At 42.2% G+C, this 25,547-nt stretch overlaps 1 protein-coding gene across 1 annotated transcript in view; it reads right to left on the reverse strand.

Annotated features, from left to right (window-relative positions):
- INTU (inturned planar cell polarity protein) overlaps positions 1 to 25,547 on the reverse strand; it is a 438,220-nt gene that overhangs the window by 141,168 nt on the left and 271,505 nt on the right. Inside the window, exons 7-10 of the mRNA XM_086962184.1 lie at positions 22,025 to 22,102; positions 18,830 to 19,019; positions 13,451 to 13,504; positions 3,772 to 3,834 (exon numbers count right to left, since the gene is read on the reverse strand). Of these exons, the coding sequence (XP_086818310.1) occupies positions 3,772 to 3,834; positions 13,451 to 13,504; positions 18,830 to 19,019; positions 22,025 to 22,102 (385 nt within the window). The remainder of the gene's footprint in view (positions 1 to 3,771; positions 3,835 to 13,450; positions 13,505 to 18,829; positions 19,020 to 22,024; positions 22,103 to 25,547) is intronic.

Here is a 25,547-nt window from a genome sequence, read left to right on the forward strand (position 1 = left end):
CATATTGCCGCAGTTACCTTACCTGTTTCTTAATATACCTTTCCACCAGGGAACGTTCTTTTTTAAACAACTGAGATTCGAACTGATGCAACTAGTGTGGGGGGGGGGGGTAATGTCGCAAGACTACAATAGAACGTGTTAACATGGCCATACTCGCAAGGAGGGTTCGGAGTACCTAATTTTAAATTATATTATTACAGTGCGCAAGCACATTATGCCCATTTCTGGATATATCAGCCACGCTATATGGCCCAGGTGGCAGCGGAACATTGGCTAGCCTTACCTATCCCCATTGAGGGGGCTGTATACACAACGGTCCCAACGCGGGATAAAGAGCCAACTACGGTGAGCTGCACGGTAGCTGCCTGGGCACATGTGAGTAAAATACTGGTTGAGCCTATGCTTTATTCGCCACTACTACTACTAGTGTATCATCCCACCATGCCCCTACTACAGGAGATACTCTTCCATAAGTTTCAGGAACTAACTTGGATACAGACGTGGGAGGACATGTACCACAAGGGCAAATTTTACTCGGTAGAACATGTATTTCAGAATATAACACAAATGCCACTAGATACCGTCCTGTACATCCGATTACGGCAAGGAATTCGCTCTGTAACTCCTGATTATCCACTATAAATTCCTGCATGGATTGTATTATACACCAGCCAGACTGCATAGGTACAAGCTCCGGGAGACAGATTCTTGTGATAGATGTCGCGCTGAAGGCGCCGATTTACTACATCTAGCATGGAGCTGCCTAAAGGTGAATGAGTATTGGACGCAGGTCTTCAGAGCACTGTCAATTATGATAGATGACCAGATTGATATGTTGCCGCTGATGGCCCTGCTGGGATATGTATAGAGGTTACCACCGGAACACCGCAAATTTGTTGCCTTGGCGTTGCTCCTGGCTAAAGAAGAGTAGCGTGCCGGTGGGGGAGAGGCAGGGCGCCCAAGTTTAAAATATGGCGTAGGGATTTAATATATTGCCAGGAGCAGTTGTAGACCTATGCAGAACTTCTACCTGCTGCGTCTAGGCCCAGGGACATCTGGGCACCACTGCAATGTTACTTATTGTTGCACCCGCAGACTAGCTCTACTGTAGAGGAAAAAGACAATAGAAAAAAACAAAGACTGGTTTACGAACTGTGGAACTCCAGGTATTAGATATATCTATACATACCCTATGGTGTAGGAGGTTTACAAAAGGATGATTGGGTAACTAAGATCGGACCGACCGATGCCTTAAGACAGTGCTTTCCAAACTGTGTGGCGCAACACGTTACTGTGTCGCGACCCACACGTAGGTGTGTCGCGGGATGCGACGCGATGACGTCGGCCGGCCGATATTATTGGAATGCGACTGGAGCCCCCTCACTCAGTAATCGCGACGTGCACGACGCGAGGTGGAGCAGCTGCAGAGCGGAGCCTCGTGGACGTGAACAGGAGCAACAGTGAGTATTCAACGTCCCCACCCCCCCCCCCCCCTTCTGGGAGTGCGCAGACCCCGCATAGCAGCTCAGGTTTCTTGCTCGGCCAGTGTTATTTTTGTGAGCCTTCTCTGAGGAAAACAGGGGGCGCAGGGCGAACCTCTCTCAGCCGTGCTGCTCTCCATATCTTCAGGACCGCAGCCTCTCACTTTCGCCCCGCGCCCCTGTGCATTAGTGTGATCCTCTGCAGCCAGAGGTCTCTGACTGCTTACAGGTGGTCGTAAATACGGGACAACAGCCCCGCTTCCAGTGACCCCTCTCGGATCTCGGCGCACCCACCCGAACCTAAAATCACACTTTTCCCTTTTTTACTGGCACCTTCCGGGTTTCATAGAGGGACATTGCTGATTACCACTGGGGAGCACTTGTGAAGCACAGGGTGTGGAGAGGAGAGGTTAAAAGCAGGGGGCAGAGGAGCAAGAGGCAGGAAAGGAGCGGGGGGAAAGGGCAGGTCCTAATTTTCTCCAGAAGAGGACTTCATTTATTGACAGGTTTGAAATGAATTCGAATATGCCGAGTCGCTGAGAAAGGTAGCAGGCCTGTTGCCAGACACTGCAATCGATAAAACTGCAAAATAGTAAAGACACGAATCTGCGAGGGGCTTTGCGTTTTCAGCATGTATGTGGCGCTCACCAGCCAAATAATATAAGTCATTTTTTGCAATTGTAAAGACAATACCAGTCGGCAATTGAATAATATAGTCAGGAAATTTATAGAAAAAAAATCAAATCTAAAGGGTTCATTCTAAGGCTCTAAAATGTCTCCACATCATCAGGGACACTATGCTCTAGTCCGGGGATTTTCTTTTCCAGATCCTTTCTTTCGTGTACGCAAAAATAATTGCCTCACTTAACTTCAACTCCCACAATACATCTGAATGTCAACGAAAAGGTTGAGCTAGAAGGAAGGTGGTCCCCAGTAGCATGTAGCCATATGTCGAAGTCATTCTTTCCCATATTTGGAAGGTTTGAGGCTTAAATAAACTATTGGTGGAAAATAAAGCATGGCATTTCATAAAAGGTTCCAGGTCACTGGGCTGGATCACACCCTTTTCTTGTATTTAATTATACAAATAGTTACAAGTTGATGTTTGATAAGCTACGAAGGAAACTTATATATTTCATCAACTAGGGGAGAAATGCACGGTGGGTGTTGGGTTTACATCATGTACTTATGGCAAACGGTAGGCAAAACATTTCTTTTTCTTGGAAAAGACCTTACATGCAACCTGCTAATGCCAAAATATTTGAGACGACCCAAAGCATAAATGCTTTCCTTAATACCTCTTTGTATTGAATTATCTTAAATTGTAGTAATGGAGCAGGAGTGCCAGGAACCAAAATGTAAGGAAAATGTGCCACCTTGCCCTCCAGTAAAAGACAGCCATATTTAGGTGCAGTTGGCGTTTGATAGCTATGGGTTCACCTCACCTGCTGCATGAATGATAGCTTATTATTCATGTTGTTTGTCTACCATTTGCGACAGAAGTTGGGGCCAGGCAGGAAAGGAGCGGGGGGAAAGGGCAGGTACTGTGAAAATAAGCACAGAAGATGGCACACTTAAGCTTTGCAAGGCAGCACAAAAGGTAACAAGAGGCAAAAGATGTCAAGAGAGGAAAGAGCCACAAGAAGATGGCACAAAAGCAGATAGTCGGCATAAAAGGAAACCAGAGCAATAAGAGGCACAAACCCCCTTAGGTGGTTCGGGCTCGCGGGCTCGCATTACCGTGTCCCTCAACATTTTTGCATAAAAAGGTGTGTCACCAACATGAAAAGTTTGGAGAGCTATGCCCTAAGAGGTTGTGGGGAGGACCTCCCTGCTTTTTCTCTCCCCCCCCCACCTAGCCTTTTTTCTTTACATATGACGAAACACCCCCCTCCTGGAACTATCCCCTAATATCCCTCAAGTACTGAAAATGTATGATGTTAAATGTATATATGTTATTATAATATCATTGAACAATGTACCACAGAATAGTCATGTATGTTAGCGACGGTTGCTCGTGTAATATTGTAACATTAAGGATGCTATAAGTGTGTGATTACATGTGCACCATGTTTGTACTGGGTTTCTTTTTGAAAAATCAATAAAAAGAGTTACAAAAAAAATATATATATATATATATTTATATATATATATATATATATATATATATTCAGTCATGTCTGGATACAGTGACAAACGCATAAAAAGTCATTGCATTGTTTTCATTGCTGACTATTGGAGGCATGTATAACTACAACCTATTGCATGCACCGAGACAGGGTTGTCTTACCTTGTAGAAGAGGCAGGAGCCCAATATCATGTACAAACGCCTCATGCCATAGTAGTCTTCAGACTGTAAAAAGAAGACGTGATATTTAAGTCCAGTTTCATGAAACAGCTGACACGCAGCTTGCCAAATCTGTTTGTCTGGCACTACAGGAAACTTAATCTTTTAGTTACTGAGTACTTCATTCAATATTTACTGTGTTAGCAAGTCAGAGCAAACAAAAGGGGAATTGTGCAAAGGAAAAGGCTTTCATGTAGTAATGTTACTATGAAGACAGGTGTTTGATGTAGAGGATTATTGGAATCATTCACTATACAAGTCCAACTGTTTTGTCCTATGGTTATAAAATTAGGTTTATAGAGTAAACATTTGAGATACAATATACAATGTTCCACTAAAGGTAAAGGCCTGATTAATGTTAGCTTAGCAAAATACAGAATCTAGTAGTATTTCACTAAGAAAAGAAAAACAAAATGAGCCCCAATTCACAGGCATACTAATCCCAGGAGAAGAGGGTTCGTACCAGCCTTCCCTCCCAGTTTCTCTAATAATATACAGTTGTAATGTTATTGGAGGAAGTCTTGAGTTTCTTTCATTTGAGCACTGATAAGTGATTTTCAAAACAGCAAGCAAATGTTGCCTCCTATGGTGATTTAAAGAATAGCTTAATAATTTGGTAATCACAGTAACACAACGCCCTAGCTGCTGAGGTTTTTCCATCTGGAGTGCTGAGCACTTTTTGATGTTTGAGAAACTTTGCAGTTAAGCCTTTATACAATTTCTTTTATATAAGGTACCCAGGCCACATTTGCACCTTTTCTCCCCCAAATGTTGTAGGTGCCTAAGGTAACTAAGGTTTGTTGATTCCCTTGTTGAAAACATCCAAAATATAGCATTTATTTTAATGGAAAAAAAGTGTTGCACAAGAGAGCGTACTTTTCCCTAAAAATGGCATCAACAAAAGGTTTAATGTGCTAAGATCACCAGCCTCCCAATTTTCAAGTACAAGTAGACTAATTAAACAAGCATTTGCAATGCAATAGGTCTCGCAGTTGTTAGAGTTTGAGCCATTGGCATTGTCGCCTTTTTTTATGTGTTGGTTTTTAAAACGTAAATAAAAGGCATTGTCAATTACAATGCCAATATGTTAAACTCTCGCAAATGCGAGACCTATTGCATTGAAAATGCTTGTTCTTGTACCATTCAACCTGTGACTATTCTCAGACACTTCCGGAGCCAGAATGGAAGTGTTTGCAGGCCACCGAGGCACATCTGGATTAAATCAGATGACAGGACTCCCCTCACTCTCCGCTGGAACGCCTGAATAGATCTGGGAAAGGTTCTTTTTTGGCTTGGTTCATTAATCAAATCAGAATTCTTGATGAGGAGGAAGTAGTTACCAGCCACTGAGGAGCAGAGTGCAAAGGACAATGAATCAGTAATGCAGGGACCACCACATCCCCTGGAATCAATAGAGAACCTGGTGAAAGTTGTTGGGGTTAATTGCACCTGGCCGACGTTAAATAAAGACAATAAGTAGAAGTGGTATGTGGCTGCAAAGCACTGCAATGTGTTAATGTACAATAAAAGCCCCTAAATCGGCCACTACAGCTCAGTGTCTGTGACCTGGATTTTAATCTTTCTGTTTGTGGAAGGGATTAGCCTTTTTCAGCCAGCTCCCATCACAATTACCTCCAGATCCGCGGATAGCTTAATGATGGCTCAGCTGTAAAAAGGGAATTGAGTGTGAACAGATACCCGTATAAGATCAACAGCACCTATGCAGGCTGGGCCCGCCATTTCCACTAGAAATGACATTACGGTGGCTGCCAGCAGCATAACATTCAGATATTGCTTTTCAGGCTTGGGAGTTTGCATATAGACTTTAAATTGAACCGAGCCGGTCTCCATGGTCAGAAAGACACTGTGGTGTTTGTTGTGGGGGCAGGGGTCGTTGAGGTGTGATGGCAGGAGATGTGAGGAAAATGGGTGGAGGTAAGGGAGTTTGGTGAGGAACATTAAGGGCCGATTACAAAGTCTTTAAGGACCTGATTGAGACCAAGTGCCATGGGCAAGCTGCTAATAGCATTAAATAAATAAATAAATAAATAGGCAGCGAGCTGTGATGAAGACATCGCCTCTCTTTCTCTGCCCCGTCAGACCTGGTGCCTTCAACCCCGGCTGTGCGCCGCATCTCACTCTGATAAAAGGCGGCGAGCTGCAGCGTAAGTAATGGCGGAGCCCTCCTGCAGCCCTCATCTCGCTGGTGCTGCCAGCCTGACCTCCGCTAAGTACTTGGTGATATGTAATGCTGAAGGTCACAGGTCAGAATCACGTGGGGGCTGAGAGCTGTCAAAAGTTTTCGCAGCAGATGGACAATAAATCAGAAGGGCTGTGGAATGCGCCCTGCCTGTTTGTGCAGCTCCGGTGAGCGCTTGGTGTGCACTCTGACAGCTTCCGGCGAACCCCACTCTCCTGCACCCCACGCCAGTGGGGGAGTGGGGGGCTCCCTCTCCCGGGGGTTACGCTGGAGCTCATGACCGAGCTTGGTGAAATTGGACCCGATGACAGCAGGGGGTCTCCGGAGTGCAATCGGTAGAGGTGTGTGTCAGTGCCCTGCACGCCCCCTGCACACCCCATGCCCGCAGGGACATGGCTGGAACACAGGACTTTACTGTTTCTGCAGTAGGAAATGAGCTATCCCCTCCCAATCTATGGCGCAAAAACGAATATCAATCGAAATTTTACATTTCATTATTCATTTTTCATAACGATTTTGTTAATAAACATGTTAAATTTGTTCAGTGATTAATCTTGTTATTGTACCCTATTCAGGCACACTTTTACGGTGCTGGGACGTCTAAGGAGGGGTGATCCGCTTTCATACTTCATCATACTCATCACCTAAAAGCGCTTACCCCTACGATAACCGCGCGCTTACCCCTACGATAACCGCTAAACATAAATGGGCATCTTTTTGAGAGAAACGTGGCAACCCTTGTTACGAAGAAGAAGCACTGCAATAGAACTCACACCCCGCAACATCAAAGCACAAGGAAGACAGGGACTGTGATAAACGGGCACCAGCAGACACGCTGTGAACGCGCAAGCAAATCACATTAAATGTAAAAGAAAACAATAATTGAATAAAAGGAGTATTGGGAATACCTCACACGGCAGAAATCAAAGAAGGGATACGAGGGTCCAGATAGTTTATCTGAAAGCATTCAATAGTGCCACTGCCACTGGAAACCCCACCCTTCTACAAGCAGGGACTGTTTATTGGACACATGGTGTTGACGAATGCTAATTCTATTTTAGCTCTGAGATGGCAATTGGCCAGCTCCACGAAGGCAGTAGACAGTCCCCAGAAAGGCGTGTGCGATTGGAGTACACATGAAAAACAGTGTGCGAAACTGAAAGCGCGGTGGGAGCGCATGAGACGCCATCACCGTGCACATCGGCTGTCCCCGCGCAAGCTGAAGATCGCCAGAGAAGACACGCCGACCTCCAAGTCTGAATTGGAGCCTGCTGCCGAGACTGACCCGCTGCGGAGGGAGAGGGACACACAGAAAGAGCCCAGCGAGTGGGGGGGGGAGGGTGTGGTGTGTGTGTGTCTGTCTGTGTGTCTGTCGGTCTGTCTGTCTGTCTGTCTGTCTACAGCATGCCGAAATCGGAGCGCGTGTTCACGCGCGCGACCTGATTCGATTCCGGCAGGCTGCGCGTGCCCATCTCTTGTCTCCCTTTTGGCTCCTTGTAAGCAGAGCCGACAGCTATAGGTCTCGCGCTGCGACAGGGCTTTTGCCCTGTATCGCAGGTGCAAGACCTAAAAATTTACCCCTGTTTATTGCAATTTTTGAAGTGGTGACCACTTTTTCTATTTTTGTGATTTCAATTTACTTCCAGTTTGTTTTAGAAATAGGTGTGAAACTCATGGATGAATCCTGTAAGTTACACATTTCTGAAAAGCAGACAATTCTAAATTCAGCAAGGGTCCTTTATGTAGATGACTTACGGTTTCACTAAAGAATCAAACTTGTGACAAAAATGAACAAATACTTAAAATAAGTAGGAAAAATAGCAATAAGTGACAATTCCAGCTGTAATTTGTTGCCCGGATGGCTGATTTAAAAAAGTAATATACCACCTGTCTATCAGACCTTTCTGGTTGCAGCAATATATAGTGTTTGTTGGCTGTCCAAAAGCAGGCAATACTCTGAACCAACAAGTGGGCTTCAGTTTATAATCATATTTCATTGTGTACAGACCAGACATCAATTCATAGGCTAAAATGTAATGAAAGAGAAATGGGACTGAAGGAAACCTAGGCATTTTTTAAATTGAGCTCTACATACGGAGTTCAGGAACAATGATTATTTATACAGCTTTGGAGTCACCCATACTATCATTTGATTCAAGGTTAGTGTTAGACCTGGTATCTGTTGGTGTGGTCTCCCCTAACATTTTAGGGTGCCGACCTCATGTTTTGACCTTGTTTTGCTGGCTTAGAACTTGAGCGTGTTTGGCACTGCCGTGCAGTGTCAAAGCACTGAATATACATACTGTGGATTGGTGTATATATTGTTGGCCAATTCAAGTTAACTGTAAGTCCCTTGTCATGGGTAAGACCTATCTCATGGTGCATATATCTTGAATGCGCCTCCGTGGGCCTGGGGCACTGGTTGCGCCATCCATGGAGGTAACTCATCGATTGTGCCACAGATTGGCTCTGGTGGGGCCTGTGTGCAAGTGTTACTGTTACTCAGTTTAGCATTTAAAAAGCTACGTGCCAAGGTTCTGCATGTCTCTCTTCTATATTGGATATCTCCCTTGTGACAGGGCGCAGGGTTAGGAAGAGGTTGGTTAGGTGTGTATACCTGCAAGAGTCATGAAGGACACCGGAAGGTCAGTTCAGTATGATGGGGCCTGCTTCTCGCATTAGAATAACAAATCAAACACAAGGAGATAATGGACAAGCGCTGAAACTTTTCAGACACTCACCTCCAGTCACAGATCTGGGTTGAATCCATCATCGTTCTTTAGCTCACTTCACCACCTCAGTTCAGACCCAGCTATATGCAAATCAGTCTTGACCCTGTGCCTAACGGGAACATTCGAGCCCGAACTGCCAAGCCAGGTCTTCCCTGAACCAGAAACAAGCATCCTGGGACCGGTTTCAGGGTAACACCCCTCATCAGCCAGGCTAACACCCCTCATCAGCTAGGCTAGCCTGAAACCAGTGGCAAACTGAACAAGGGACCCACGTCTGGGCATACCCTGCCAATGTAGGGCAAACAAAGCAAACACAAGGAGATTATGGATGGAGCGCTAAATCTTTTCAGTTACCCAGCAAGCAGCTTACTGCAAGGAGGCGGGGGGACTTTCACTGCACTGGGGGCCTTTCAAAGCAGCTCCAGGCAGCGCATAAGGCAGATAGTGGCTCCCACTGTGCAGTACTCCATTAATCCTTGCGGTCTTAATAAGACACACTTAGCCAGCTTACTGCCAGGAGGCAGGAGGACTTTCACAGCAGTGCCAGACAGCACATAAGGCAGAAAGCGGCTCCCACTGTGCAGGACATGCCCGGGCACTTACCCAGGCCAGAGGCTGAACTGGGCCTACCCTTTTTAATGGTTGTTCATTACTCTGGACCCCTGTTTTATATTATCTCAGAGAACAGCTTGTGGTCATGGGGAAAAGGAAACCATCTACTCATTTGCCAGATAAGGATAAACCCATGGCTAACAGTATTGTTACCTTCTTAACCAACGCAATGGGGGTGATTAATGAGGAAATATGCAATGTGGAAGAAAGGCTAGTGAGCACTCAGTAGGAAGCGAGGGATGCTGCCACCTACAAAGAAGATTCAAGCACGTTTAGGGGTGGTGTTATAGAAAAATCTCCTCCTGCGCTGATTTATGGGTAGATAATCCCTGTGTAACTCATGCTCCATTGTCTACTGAATTAGCCTCACCGTCAGATACAGTTTGTCTGACCCCTGCCGAGAAATTGAAATTGGCAGCATGGGTTACTAAAGGGAAAAACAAATTAACATAGTGGCCACAGCAGGGAGAAATGCGGAATGCTGACAATGTATCAACTAGTTTTAATTTAACCAGGGAGGATGTCACAGCTTTAAAGAAATAGCTACAGGAATCTAGGGGGGGAGTGGGGGGGGGGGGGGAAGGGGGGGGCATGCTTAATGCAATGCAACTTTTTATCAAAGCCGCTTTTGAGGAAATGTTTAAAAGAATTGAGTCTCTGGAGGCCTCTATCAATGTCAACCATGATTTGGTTAAACAATCACTTGCAAATAATCAAATTTTGAGAGTAGAGGACCTGTCTCAGGGAACTTTGAACACAGGAACTCACAACACTGTTCCACACGTTTGTCTAAAGCAGGGCAGAGAGACACAACCAATTTCCGGAGAGTCAGGGACATGCTCATTTCCGGAAGCTGGTCAATACCAATAGTTTTGAATGAACATATGTCGAAGGTCAACAAGTTAATAGAAATTTAAGAAGGAACAAAATCACAGCCATTATAGGCAATGCGAGAATGTTCCTTAATGTGCCTCCTGAAGCAACCCAGCTGGTGATCGTCTTGAAAGGGGTACCTTGTCTCAGTCAGGTCAGAAGGAAAGCTGGAACGAGTTACTTAATAAAATGAGAAACTGGTTGAGTCTGTGAGTTAGAAGGTTTCAATACCTGGTGGAGGGCATTAGCTTGGTGAGCAGTGTAACCTGGATAGGAAGGTGACCCTAGTCTTGTCCTGAAGACTATGTGGTTGATAATTTCAGGTCGGCCTCTTATACAGGACATGCACTGTCACTCGTGGCACCCCAATCGCCACATGCTAAAGGAATCATGGCAGTTCCCCAAGCCTATTTTTATTGCCCTGATACTATAGGATAAGTGGCGTATCTTTATCAGCAGGCTGCCGTTGGGATGGCAAACGGTCAGCTGAAGGGTGAAGTTCGCTCAACGAATAGTGTCTCAACATATTCGCTCACCCTGGTCAGCATCCAGAATAGGCTCACTCCTTTGAGTCCCCTGAAGGATCAGCAGGGCCGGACTGGGAACCCAAAGCAGTCCTGGCAGTTTCCTCGGACCAGACCCTGGGGAAGCACTGTCTGGCCCTGGGAGGCTGGAAACGCTTGCCTGATGCTTTTGTTACTGGGGGCCGATATTGCAGCACTGCTGCAAAACAGGCTCCAGTAACAAAACCAGCCCTCACTGCTGCAAATCTGGCCCCCACCCTTTCAGCCTCCCCGGGTAAAGCCTGATACCTGGTATGGCAAGTCCGGCCCTTAGGATCAGGATTGACAGACACTGAGTGCCAAATGGGCACAGGAAGAAAGTATCTTAAATACAAATCTGCATGCAGATACAAGATGGGATATTAGCATGGAGGATGGTACAAGCACTGCCGCCCAGTAAAGAGAAAACTGGATAATGCAGACTGGGTGAATTTTAATAGAAACTATTCTGTTGTATGCTTACAAGAAACTTGTATTCAGATGGTTATTCTTCTTTTTGTTCCCCTGCAAGGTCCTATAGTGGCTGAGCCGGGGGGATTAGCAATTTCAAGACTTGATGATCCTTAATATCAACTACTCAGATATGACCTTAGGGGGTAAAAGTTTTTGTGTTAATTGATTTCTATAACAATTGTTTTCTCATCCTCTAGTGCAACTGTTGTCTTGAAGTTCGAGAAAGATCTGACGGGCTTCATTGAGATCAGGGATAAAGAGATTTTTATAATCTGGTTGGTGGATTTTAATATTACAACATGCATAGTAAATGCTAAAGAGGTTTGTGGCCTGACCAATAATGAAGGAGAGGCATTTTCTTTATAGCCCTTATTGAGGGGTGGGGGGGGGGCATCGATTGAGCTTTTTCTTTTTAAAGGAAATGTAATTTTTTTAATCAACAATGTACTCCCTTTAACAGTCATTGCACCTTCGACTTCTATGGGGAATGGTTGTTGGAGTAATATTGACCATATTTTAATCTCTGAGAATCTTAATTATTCTGTTGATAATTTTCTAAATTCTTTTGTCAGGTTTCAATGACCACACTACTCTTGTAGTGAGCTTGAAAACTTTCAAGTGGGTGTTAAACGGGATTTGCTCTCCCAGATGATAAGTGTGGGAAGGTGAAGTGGTACTGTTTTGAAATGGGGGTTGTACATCGAAAGGTGTTCACTAACTTAATCAGAACACATGCTAAATATTTAGCTATTCGTTTGGATGAGACAGCAGAAGGGAAGGCTGTTAGCTGCATTTAGAGTGCTGGCTAATTATATCAAAATGCTCTGACAAGACCCACAGGTATCTTCAGTAAAAAATTAAAGGGTGGTTTCACAAGTCGTGCAGTAAGGCTCATATAGCCCAGAAAAGGGCTCTGAGGAGTAAGGTCAGGGATAGAGCATTGGTAAAGAGATGTGAGATGGAATACAAACTTCCGCAGGATAGGAGGGAAAACTGTGTTAAAGAGAATGCTTGTGAAGCTCTTCAGGTAGCAAGTGTTCACTCTAACAGCACAGCTTTTTGGAAGGTGATTAATGCCCCACATTTTAGTGATGTTGCTCATTCATCTATAGATACTATAATAGTGGCTGAGGAATGGGCCAGGCAGTTCCACTCAATTTAGGAAAAGATCTACTTGTAGCATGTCAGTGCAGCAATTCCTATTGAGTTTAGCCTAACTGAAGTGATTGAAACAATAAGGTCCAGTAGGAAGAGGAAAGCCAAAGGCCCGGACGGTGTTCCATTGGATGCCTTTATTGATAATATTGATTTTTGGGCCCCTTTGGAAACGAACGCTCTTAGACCAGTAACTTTGAGGTTGTCTACCGACCGGGTTGCAGTCTTTTATAGTGCCTATGTTTAAAGAGGGGAATAACTCTGACCCAGGTTTTATAGGCCTGTTTAATTACTGGATTCAACCCTTAAGGTGGTCGGAAGGATTGTTTTGGCCAGGTTGGAAGAGTGAGCAGAGCAAAGTTACATTATCATCTTCAATATCAAAGTGACCCGTTCAAGGGTCGCTTTGATATTGATGATGATAATGTAACTTTGCTCTGGACACCAGTAGGCAACTACGGTAGGGGGTCAGGAGGAACTCTCAGGATTTGTTTGTTAATAACACAGAAGTTACAGTGTCTATGACTAGTCACAGCGACAGCATGCACGGATCTCCACAACTATAGGAAATGTACAAGGCTCTGACACTGTAGGAGTGTCTCTAATGACCAGTAAATATGTACTAATTCCTATTATACTGAAGAAAATGGGAAATACCTGTCACCCTTCACTCACTGAATATCTGCTGTTGTTTGACCTGTTGCATAGATAATGGTGCATTTGTACTATATAGCATATGTAACATCTACTGTCAAAATATTGGAAAACTTAATAAAAACAGATTTTTTAAAAACCCACAGGAATGTTACATTTTATTACAACTTCACAAGCTTATCTTTAAATGTTTATAACAATAGTTTCAAAGCCTGTTGTGTTTTCTTTGTAAGAATCCATTTATTATTTAGACACCTGCTTTTATTAAATGTGGTATGCAATTTTACTTATGTCATACGTTCTGGTTGAACATTTGAATAATTAAACATGATATATACCAACAAAGATATACAACTTTTTTAATATATATTATTTCTTACCAGTTCTGCAAAATCAGCTGCTTCCAGATCACTCAATGCTGTATCTATATCTACCTGAAAAAAATAGACTTATAAAACCACAGTTTTCTAATTTAGAAAATCTTTTTAAAAAGGTTCAGCAAAAACTGCACAGAACATCAACTAGCTTTTATAGTCCTGTGCTCAGAGGCATGAAATGCTCTGTGAATTAAACACAATGGACATTGCTTCAAAATACAACATTGTAAGTATCTTACCATGTCCAAACTTTGCTGAAGAACGTACGCAAAATCCAGGGAGGCCCATGATTACCACAACAAGCCAGAGCGCAAAAATAATAAGTTACTCACCCTATTGACTAACTGTAACCCTATTCCAAAACTATTGTTTTCTTATGCTGACAGCGTGACCTACTTAGCTGGGGAGAAAACCAGGACATTTCCAACAGTTGAAGGAAAACAACAGGAAAAGCTGGAGAACAAGTGATGACCCTTCTGTATCTAACTAACCTTTAATTTGGATCTTCAATTACCTGCTTGGACATTACACCAGGCAATTTTTCAGCTTCTAATCTGTACTAATGCTATGCACTCCGGTTGGTTGGGATGGACATATTAAGGGAGTAAGGCTAATCTGCTGGCTCCATAAGAGTCGCCACACAGAGAGTAAGTTGGGCTTGATTCTAAAACGATTTCTCCTTATAGTACATTACAAAGAATAGAAGACCCACTAGAAGCCAGTTATAATTCAAGGATATGGGTGTATGTCCAGTGACTGGTGATTAGGGCCTGCCTCACCATTTTCCTAGTGTTGATGTTAAGCTATCTGAAGATTTTGGAAAGCACGAGGATCGCGTGGAAGCAGGCTAAGGAGACAGCGTTCACCTAACGTTTCATGGAGAGTTGGCTGTCCAGGATGATGCAGAGATTGCAGGCATCGTCTTTTGGCGTGCGGGTAGGTCCAAGCTCTGCTGGCCACCATAAGTCATTCCAAAGGGCAGTGTGTCTGCCGAAGATCAGGACTTCCATTTTGTCAGTGTTGAGTTTCAGGCAGTTCTCTTTCAATCATGTCGCAATGTTCCTCATGCAGTTGTGGAAGTTGGCCTTTGTCGAGGTGGGGCCCGCTGGGAGTGAGAGGACGAGCTGTGTGTCGTCAGTATAGGAGCTGATGTTGATGCTGTGTGATCTGACGTTGTCTGTGAGCGGTGTCACGTAGATGTTGAAGAGGGTTGGGCTGACGGATGAGCGGTGTGGTACTATGCAGAGGGTGTGCTTGGGTTGCGAAGTTAAGGGAGAGAGGAGGATTCTCTTGGTGCTTCCCATGAGGAAGGATGCCATCCATCTGAGCACCTCGTGTCTGATTCCAATCTGGCGTAGTCGGTCGAGGAGTGTGTGGTAGGAGACCGTGTCGAAGGGTGCAGAAAGGTGAACGAGTAACTCTAGGATGGTGTCTGTTGCTTCGATCAGGGCTTTTCTGAGTGCGGTGGTTGGATCTGAAACTAGATTGGGATGTGTCTAGTAGTTTGTTTCTTTCTAAATGATCGGTGAGTTGGAGGTTGATGCCTTCTCCAGGACGTGGGCATGGAATGGAAGGAGGGCAAATGGACAGTAGTTCTTTCGCGAGCTGATGAACAGATAAAGGTCTTCCTTTGGTCTGGCAGGCAGGAGGACAGCATATCCTTAAATGAGGATGACATGCTCTTGTTTGTGCAGCAGCTGAATATTTCTATCCCATGCAGGATGGATAGTTTTAAAATGTATGGTGGTGCCTCTGGACTGAAAGTAAATTGGAGGAAAACCACCTTTGTGCCTCTTTTGGATGGATGCCTCAGTTCCCTGGGAGATGCGGTCATTAGAGAAGAGGGGAATCACTTTCATTACTTAGGAATGCCAATTTCACTGACCACCACAGGAGTTGGGAGCTCGGTTTGTTATGTGAAGGGGAGCTCTGTTTAAAATTATTTCTCTTTCATGGTTTTTATTCTCGCTGCAAAGTTATCACTTTTTACTACCACCTACTTTTTAAGGGAGCCTTCACTCAAGGATTGTGGTGATGTGAAATAATAAAATCCCTGTGGATCTCCTTTGCTAAATGTAGGTAGGGCCTATATGAAGCAGGACTGGCTAGCTTACATTAAGATGTAGGGCTGTACAACTTATTCTGATAGATGACTGTTTCAACGGAGAACAGCATGACTTAGCATTAAGACTGGAATTCGATATCCTAGAGAAATAGGATCTGATGTTCTCATTATACATTATAACTGTACCACCCGAATTGGCCTCCATTACAAGATTGCATTAATTTGCTGGCATGAGGTATTGAAACACATTAAGTGGCATGAACCCTTAACGAAGGCCACTCTGTTATAGAACAGAATATGGTTTGCACATACAGCTCAACTGACCACGTTTTGTTCAGGGATTTGATCGGTATCTCCACTGTGGGGGCTATTTAGTCCCATCACCATATAAAATCGTATGCGAAATTGACAGAAGAATTTCAGCTGTAAATACCTCATCTCTTCTGGTTATCTGCAATTGAGGCATGCTCTAAACACTATCGTAGCTACTTAGGGGTGGTCCCAGAATGTTATTCCTTTGTAGGCCAAACTAGTAGTACAGGGATTAAGACTCGCAAAACAGGATGCATGTAGAAATCGCAATATTTTTTGCGATTTCTACTGCTTCCTTATTTGCGTTTCGGTAATTGCTAATCACAAATAAGGAATGGCTTTCCCATTCATTCCTATGGGCCTAAATAAGGAATGGCTTTCCCATTCATTCCTATGGGCCTAAAGGCCCATAGGAATGAATGGGGAGTCATTCATTATTTGCGATTAGCAATTAGCGAATCGCAAATAAGGAAGCGATTTCAAGGGTGCCAGGGTTTTCAAAGGACACCCTGTAGCACCCCTGAAATGCAAATGTACACTGGTGTTGCGCACACACATTTCCAAAGGACATGTGTGTGTGTGTAACATACAACTTACAAAAATGCACTAAAGTGCATTTTTCTAAGTTTTCGCTATTTACCACAAAGTTACACTTCGCTGTAAATAGCGGCCCCATATTGCGAATTCGCAATTTTAAAAAGGTTCATGAATAGCATTTAAGGAATCTCTAATTAAGATTCCTTAAATGCGATTTTTCGCAATTTAGCGATTTCTATAATTGGGATTTTTGCATTTGGGATGATGAATCCCAAATGCAAAAATAGCGCTCGCAAAGGGTCAGATTCTCAGAATCTGGCCCTCTGCGAGCCGATTTCAGCTTGATGAATCTGGCTGAAGGTCATATTCAAGACTATCACGTTTTGTATTGGTTCACGCCCAGATGCTTCACTTCATTTAAAAATAAAATGGGAGAAAGATATGGACCCCTGGATAATGAAGAATGGGTAGAAGCCATAATATCAGTGAGAACAGCAATTTTTCCCCGTTTTAGATTGAGTCCGTTCAAATACTTCCCTATTGTTTTATCATAACCCATGGTGCCTATGGAAGATGGGAAAATTCCAGATTCTTGTAGTTTAAATTGAAAATTCTCAAGGCCACATAATTTCATGTAATTTGAGAATGTCCGAATATTTCCCAATACTAACTGGAGGTGGCACATGCCCTGGGAAAGTTAATGGGCCCTGTGATTGTTGAGAACTCTAAAATGATGATACAGGGTATTGTCAAAGAATGGGCGTGAGAAGGCCCGCATAATGTTAAAACTCTGGTCAGCATGGGTCTATTACTTGCCAAGAGAGACATTGGCAAACATTGGCAGTCGAAGCTGGCTCCCTCAAATGAATAAGAGTAATGGACAATTCCGCCACGACTGAGGTGTTCGTATTCAGAGCCAGTCGATGCCACAAAAAACACCCACAAGATTATGGGGCAAATGGTGGGATTAGTCTCAGAATTGTAATTCATATCTGCACCTGTAAAATTGTATTCCTATTGATTCACATTTATTTGACCTGCTCTCATAGTACGGGAGATACCTTTGTTTTAGGAATTAAACGAAATGATTGCAAGGCAGAGCACTGTACTATACCTGTGTATGTTTCGTTGCTCAAATCAATAAACCGAGAGTATTAAAACATATATATGTTTTGCTTATGTAGATGTTTTTGGTTAAGTGCAAGTTCTTTCAAGCTTTAACTACAAGTTACACGTTGGTTCATTAGGGAGTGTTCTGCCTGTGTCTGTAGTTGCTTGTACTGTCCTGACATACTGCACTAATTGGCTCTCATGTATGCAGCATTTCTCCTTGACCTCAGAGAATGTGCAGAGGTTTTGGGTGTTATATTAGATACCAATCACGTAAAGTATTTGTGCATAGAGCATAGTACTTTGCTCCATGCAGCGAAAGGAAGTACCAGGAGTACCTTCAAAGCAGACATAGTACTGACACATTTTTCTTATCTGATGATCAAGGTTGCTGCTTGATTTTGTATCAGCTGTATTCCCTCGATAGGCTTTTTGACTTATACATTGATAACCATGACCAGTTAGTATTAGGATAGGTTCTACCAAGTCATCTGCTTTGAGGAATGGTAGGACGTTAAAAATGAAATGCTAAAGATATAAAATGTTGTGCTGGAAAATGGGCTTCATGTTTAAGAGTGACTAACATGTGGGTAACAGCTGTGCACAGCATGGTGATGGAGAAACTAATTCTAGAGCCTTGAAACAGTTACTGTGAACACCTGGGGTACATTCTCTGTGGGTGACTTGGATACATGGTAACAAAAATTAATAAAACTGTAAAACTCAATCAAAAATGGTAGATACGTTGTGTGTGTGTGTGTGTGTGTATGTGTGTGCATGCGTGCGTGTGTGCACGCGCGCGCATGCCAAACATCAACAGTTGCTGCTTGTGGTGTAGGGGTAGGTAGGGGTGTGCATTAGTGAGAAACTTTCACTCCGTCGCAGTCTGCACTTTCCATAGTACAGACTGTGCTAACCACTGCTGCACATGTTCTGTTTCTTCTGTGTACTAATCTTGTGTTTATCTTTCAACATACAAAAGGCACAAGAGTGGCATTATCAAAGCTTGGAACATCACTTATTTGGTTTGACTACAAGCAGTAGCTCTAATCTTGAAGCCCCAGTGGCAGCACTGTTCATGCAGTGCCGTTGGTGGAGACAAATAAATGGAATAATGTGTATGTAGTACAGTATTGATTAAAACAAAAAAAAAAAGAACATATTGAACAACCTTCATAAAGTTTTTTTTTTTAAACTGAACAAAGGAATGACATTTCCTGGCCTACTGCAGTTCAAACAATGAGGCTAAGCATTCAACTAAATATTCTAAATTAGAAAGCATGAGCAGGTAACAAACAAGAGCGAAAATTTAGGGAAATTCCTGTTTCAATCCAGCCACATCAGTAAAATATAATTACCTTAATGTCATTTGGCAAGGTGAGCCAACGCACTCCAGGAATGTGGTCTAAAAACAATCTACTGCTGTGGTCGTACTGTTGAGCACTGAGGTCGGCATATTCATTCAGTCTGGCAGGCTGAAGTGCTCGCAGGAAGAAGAGACTGAAGAAGTGGTCCAACCTATGGAAGTTCTCGACACGGCAAAAAGCACTGAGAAACAGAAACCAACTGTTACAATAGCTCAATCAGACAAACCATGGTGGCTGTTTCTATTATCCTTTGGGGTGAAAGTCTATTACTTTCATGAATAGACTTTGAACCAGAGCAGGAGCGTAAAAAGGCAGAAAAGAAGGAAAGAATGGGGAAGAGAAAGACAGCAAGACAAAGGAGATAGTAAAGATGAAAGAGAACCTACAAGAGTCCGATAAAGGGGCACACAGTATATGGTGAAATCCCAACTTGGCAATCTTAGTATTTCTGCACAAATTAAGCACTGGTTATAGATAAATATATTCAAAAGGACATATGGTCTACAGACCAAAATATAGCACAGCTAGATGAGGTCTACCAATTCAAAAGCAACAGATGGGGCAAAGGCTGTAACAGTGAAATGTACCCAAGGGTTACTTTCAAACATTAAAGAGCCTTTAGGACTATGCTGTTGAGGAAAAAATGGAGGCCTAATTGTGAAAGTCAAGAAAAGTAGGATATACATGTTTTAACTACAGGCGTAGTTGAAAACGAGGAATGAAAGGTACGTTTTTAATGTTAGCTGGCAAAGGTCTCCAGAGGTAAGTGTGAATCAATCTGCAAACAGGTGTGGAGAGGTCGAAATTAGCGTCATGAACATTTCACTAGTTTTGCCTCAAAGCCATAAACATTATTTCCGATATGTAGGTCAATTTACTTTTGGTTGCTCCTAAAAAAGTATTTTTCAGATTAATTACGACTAAGCAACCCTAACCTAATTCACATTGTTAATAAAGGAATGCATTGCCCCAAAAAGCCTCATCGTCAGTACAATATCAGTAGGGTCACTGAAGTAAAAAATAACTGTTGTTTCTTTAAGCACACTGCACCTAATTTCTACCTGGTTCACTGCAGATCATACACAGATCCTAAGCTACCACACATCTCTCTCTTAGAGACAGGTTTCTGAGCCCTCTCAAGTTCCCAGGTCCACCCATGACTCGCTCATGCAGTGCATTTTTTCATTATATGCTGAGATTTATAGCCTTATTTAACCCATTGTAAAACTAGGAATACAACTGACAAATTGCAAAGAAAATGCCTGGACTGGATGATTTACTCATGCAAGAAAACTGGGAAACTTGAGATTCTGGTTTGCTGACATACAGGTACAGTGGGTTCCCTGCTTTTGTATGGTACACCGTGCTTCATTATATATGAATTGTCAAAGTCTACCTAGCTGACACATCGACATGGGACAAATCCGCTTCATCTTTTCTCACACGCATTGCGGGGGCTTGACGACATACTAACTATACCTCAATCCAAGATGTATTCCAACTTATGCAATAAGAAGGTACTCTGTTTCTAAACAGTAAACTTAATGGAAAGACTAAAAATCCATAAGATTTCTCCCTGGATTAGATGCACAATATGGTAGTCTCTCCCACAAGTTGCAAAAGCTGCATTGATCATCTGTTATCATCTTCTAATTCACAAATAGTCAAGGTCTAACATCCTCTTTGTTGTTGAAATCTCATGTACATGGGCCTTATATAACATTAACCTTCCTATTTCTTCCTTTTTAAAGATCTGATCCCCTCCAGACAATTGCTCAAACGTGTTCGACAGGGAGTCAATTCGCTCTCACATATGAAATATTTCCTATTTCTCATGATAAACAACTACGCCCATTTATAATCCTATAATAGAATTCATTCTCTGCGTTCACCACATACTTGCGGAAGGACCAACTACCCATATTTTGTTGGAAATACTTGACTTACAGCCCAATTCCTAGCATAATCTCTACTATATCCCCCATACTTGCATTGGAAGATAGTCTACTACACTTCTACACCACTCTAAAAGGAGTTTGGTTCCTTGTTGCAAAAACGTGCCCAAAAAATTTACTGGTAAAGGTTTAAGGACCACACACAATCTTCAGGCTGGTTTTGTATTTAAAAACAGTTGCAACTCTAATGTTGTCTCTGAAATCACTAAAGCTTGCACAACACTGTGTACAATATGCCTGTCTTGTATAATCAGTGCTACTCACTAATAACTACTCCACTCTGAACTCTTCAGAATCGGATTCTAGCTAATATATTTGCATCTACTGTATGCCACCTCACTCAACATTAACCCACCTCTGCAAAGGTATTTGAAGCCCAACATTTTTGCAAATCTGACAGATTAGAAGGCCATACCGGCATTACATTTGAACAGCACTCTGTCACCAGAAATGGTGTTTACAAATCCGCACAATTAATTAAACAGCAATTTTTGGTTTCCATTCAACATTCTACGTAATACATATGTAACTCGACCAAAGCAAAAACGATTATAAGAAAGCCTCCCTTTTTTCAGAAGATACTACTTCACTGCTGTGGTGTCTCCTGTGTATGTGCAAAGGAGTTATTGTATATCTTGGAATTTCCTATTATGTTGTGTCAGAGAGTTCTGTGTACTTCATGATTGTGTATCGTCGTTAACTGTAATAATAACCAAGAAGATTAACTAGAGCTTTTTGCACACCTATCCAATGACAATCTGTATTAAAGTTGTTTTTAGACAAGTTATCAGGGCCAAGGTCGTCCTCAGTTAAGCCCTTATGCAGATTGCGTTTCATAGTCTTATTTTCGTGCTTGCTATAGTCAGCTTAACGGGCTACTGCCAACCCACGTTATATTGTGGATGGGTACGTTGTGTAATTGACCGCATTAAGTTGTAGTTAAATAGGATACATCTCCTGCTCACAATTGTACATACATAGAAATAAAGTCCCACCAGATGCTTGTTATAAATATTTCTTGGCAAGCCAGACACACTGCCAACCCAAATGCTTGTTCGCAACTGTTGGGTGTACACTTGGAAACGCATGTATCTGCATCAGTTTGTAGGTCTGAGGAGGAATTCAACACTGGTCTGATCTTCTCTTTGGAATAGTGTAACCATGTGAATCGACCTGCCCAAAATGGTCTTCTCCCTTAGATTTGCACAATAGAAAACATACTTCAACTCACCTGACCAAGGAGCCGTACATAACTTTTAAAGTTTGAACAACTTCTGCCACCATGTTCTTCAGATGAATCAGGGGAACACTAGAAAAAACAAACCTAATTGTATTTACCAGTAGACAGACTGAAATTCGTTGTAGGCAAAAAAACAATTTTACTATTAAAAGCGCTTTAGTCCAAATAACTATACTTAACCAATTACGTTTTATAAACAAACTGTTGCGATACACCTGGAATATTTGCTAGGGCCATATAAAACTTTATAAATACATCTATTTCGCACAATTCACTGCTGGCTTCTATTATCTCATGGGTTGGTCGGGAAGTATCCTGCTGTTGGGGGTTTTCTTGAATTCACGTAATGTTTATATCCAGCACCTTCACTCCATGTATTCACTTTCCTATGTATTAAGCAAAGGACATTTGTTCCTGGTAAAACACCACGATCCCCATTCTTGCATTCCAGATCTTTCTTTAAGCTTTAGGAGATTCTCTTACAAGACAGGAATTCTCATTGCACGTTCGCAGGAGCAGAAAGTTAACACAGATGTAGAGTACTTGTATTCTAGCTACCAAACAAAAAAGCTTCCACAATGCTTGTTTTCTTGTTACGTCATACTGTAAGCAGGCCACGCGCCATTTACGACTCCAATGCTACAAATTGCCCCATGAGAAAATAAGTTGGAATGTATAGTTCATCTTCAATCAGTATGATTCTAATCGCTATTTGCAGAAAATTAGGTAGGCTTTTTCTGCACATAATTGTGGGTCTCAAGGGGAAAGAGTGTCCAAATATTCTTTTAATGTTATTTCAACTTCATTTCCTGAAAGAGGGTGCCAGGAACCATAGGATTATTTCATAACGTCAGCGATAGAAAATTATGGGATAAATTCTTAGAGTGACAGAATATTTCTCGATTAACAGTATTATGTATTGCCATAAAGTCTCTTTACCCATACGGCATTACTAAATCAAATGCTGCATTTTTTTCTTATTTTCATCTTTTTTTTAACCCATCTGTAGAGATTTTCCAAGGAAAACAAAAACATTGAAAAACTGAGCTTTATGCAACTCACGGTGCACCTGGAGTCAAAGCTTATTCTTGGAAATTTCCAGTCCGATTTAACTCTCAAACACAGAATTTAAACTATCCTCTGACGGTAAGGGAAAGCTGTCCACATAGATATGCTCGGCCTCTCCGTACCCTCTGAAACTATTGCTGAGCCAGCTACAAGAGGTGGCACTGATATATTAGAAAATATTAAGGGGCAGAGAGCCAGTAGCCTATGTGTGGCAAAAAAACAACCTAATTGCTGCTCATCTGACTAAACATTAAAGGTTTGAGGTAGGATCAAGGTTTATCCCCCTGGTAACTCTTTCCATTGCACCCCAGACTCGAAGAAGAGTAACTGGGATTCAAAAGTACTCTGAAAAGCAGCTGCTTTCATTGGAATATTGCTTGCATCTGAGAAGGAAACAGGGTCTAGAGGCCAAACACAATTGTCTAACAACTACCATCCCTCCACGCCTTTTTACTGAGAATGTTGAAGCTGCAGAACTTCTGCACATCAAATAGAGAATGTCTCCCAAAAACTCACTTTGCCCTCATCGTAGGATCACTTTCTTGTAACAGTATGTGCACAATAAAGAAATAAAACACATTACTTTAAAAAAAATCAAAATAGAAGTAATTCACAACAATCATTTATTTTTCATAACAATTATTTATTGAGATTTCATTTTAAACAGCAATATTTTAATTCTGAACACAAATCCAAATTTCAGTTATCAAAAATCACAATAGAGCTAAAATATATAAAGGCATACTGAACAAGGGGCACCTGCCATCACGTAGAACTTTAAATGATGTTACACGTACAATATCAACAGTAAACTTTAAGGATGGGGTTGGGGTATCATAACATAAGGCAGACAGGCGCTAATGATATCTGAAAAAATACGTCAAGTCACTACTCCGAGGAACATGGCAGGTCATGATAATTCTCCACACACTGTTCACGATGTCACTTGGGAACTCAAATGGAGACAACACAGGAGGATATATCATGTACTACTGTATTAAATGTATTGTGGAAGGGGAAACGAAGAGTGTGCGTAAGTAAGGAATCCAAGTGCTTGTATTCCACCTCTCAGGATGTACTTGACTCAAGAAGCACCACACAGGAAAGGGAAACATATTCCTTTGAATACGTTCAATTGGTCCATAGAACAGAAATAGGTAGTAGTGGATACAAGGGTCGCACCTCAAAATTACTGTATGCATGGGCTACAAAATGAACTTGAATAGTTACCTCACATGAAAGAGTAGAATTGGTGCCACTCGGTAAAACACCCCACAACCTAAGGTGTAGGAAACACAAGTGACAACAGTAACATGCAAAAAACCTGGCACTCACAATATTTCAGATTATATTAATGACAGTATTCGGTCAGTCTAACCCAAAGAAAGAAGAATGAAAATTCCTCTTGACACAGGAAACACAGGAAGTGCATTTATCTAGACAGTCATTAATTTATTTAATAAATATGAAAACAATCTCCTCCTGTCTCCTGCAGCTACGGCAGAGACGGGAGGAGACTATTTTCATCAGAGATCGGTGAGAAAATGAGGGACTTATCATAGCGCGCCAGATGCCGTACTGATCATCGTCCATTTTTTCTACGAAGAATACTTTTTGACATATAGTTCATGAATACGATCTTCTCAGGTTACGACTAAATGTGTTATATACGGCAACGGAGACCGAAGATGACCTAGATACCATTAATAGACTTTTGCATGCTGATATTACAGACTTATTTCTATCACGTCTGTCGAGCCTTCCAACTTCTCAGAACAAATTGTACACTTATGAGCCTTGAGAAAGTCATAGTGGTGACGAAACGCATGTTGGCTGTTTTTCATGCTCTTTACAACAAGGATTGGACTACTATCTCCATCATTGTAAAGATTTTTTGACTGTATTAACAAGACTGAAGTGTTTTAGTCCTTGCAACTTTGCGCATTAAGTTTGGTAGTTTGATATTTATGAAATAAATTAATGAATGTCTAGATAAATGCACTTCCTGTGTTTCCTGTGTCAAGAGGAATTTTCCATCTTCTTATTTCTTTGGGTTAGACAGACAGAATACTGTCATTATTATAATCTGAAATATTGTGAGTGCCAGGGTTTCTTTGTACGTTCAATTGGTGATTCACCCTACAGATAATGTGTGCACAAGTTGCGATGTATAAGATCTCAGACCACCACTCTCCGTGATTAGGTCATGCTGCGGATCTTCAGTGTCTCACTATGCAGATCACAGCTGCAGCTAATGAGGTTGAGCTCAATCTGGTGCTTGGAGAGCTCTACAATGTCTTCTAAATAGAGCAAGACAGCAAGACATTCTAACTTGTAACCATGCAGTCACAGGTCAAGATCATTGTGTTTCATATTTCAAACCAGTATTCTGCAAGTTCAGTTGAGTTTAGTCCTATAGTGTATGTAATAGGACACTGTGTGGTTG

Source organism: Lissotriton vulgaris, chromosome 3_1, assembly GCF_964263255.1.
Source record: "Lissotriton vulgaris chromosome 3_1, aLisVul1.2, whole genome shotgun sequence".
In the NCBI taxonomy this organism is placed as follows: domain Eukaryota; kingdom Metazoa; phylum Chordata; class Amphibia; order Caudata; family Salamandridae; genus Lissotriton; species Lissotriton vulgaris.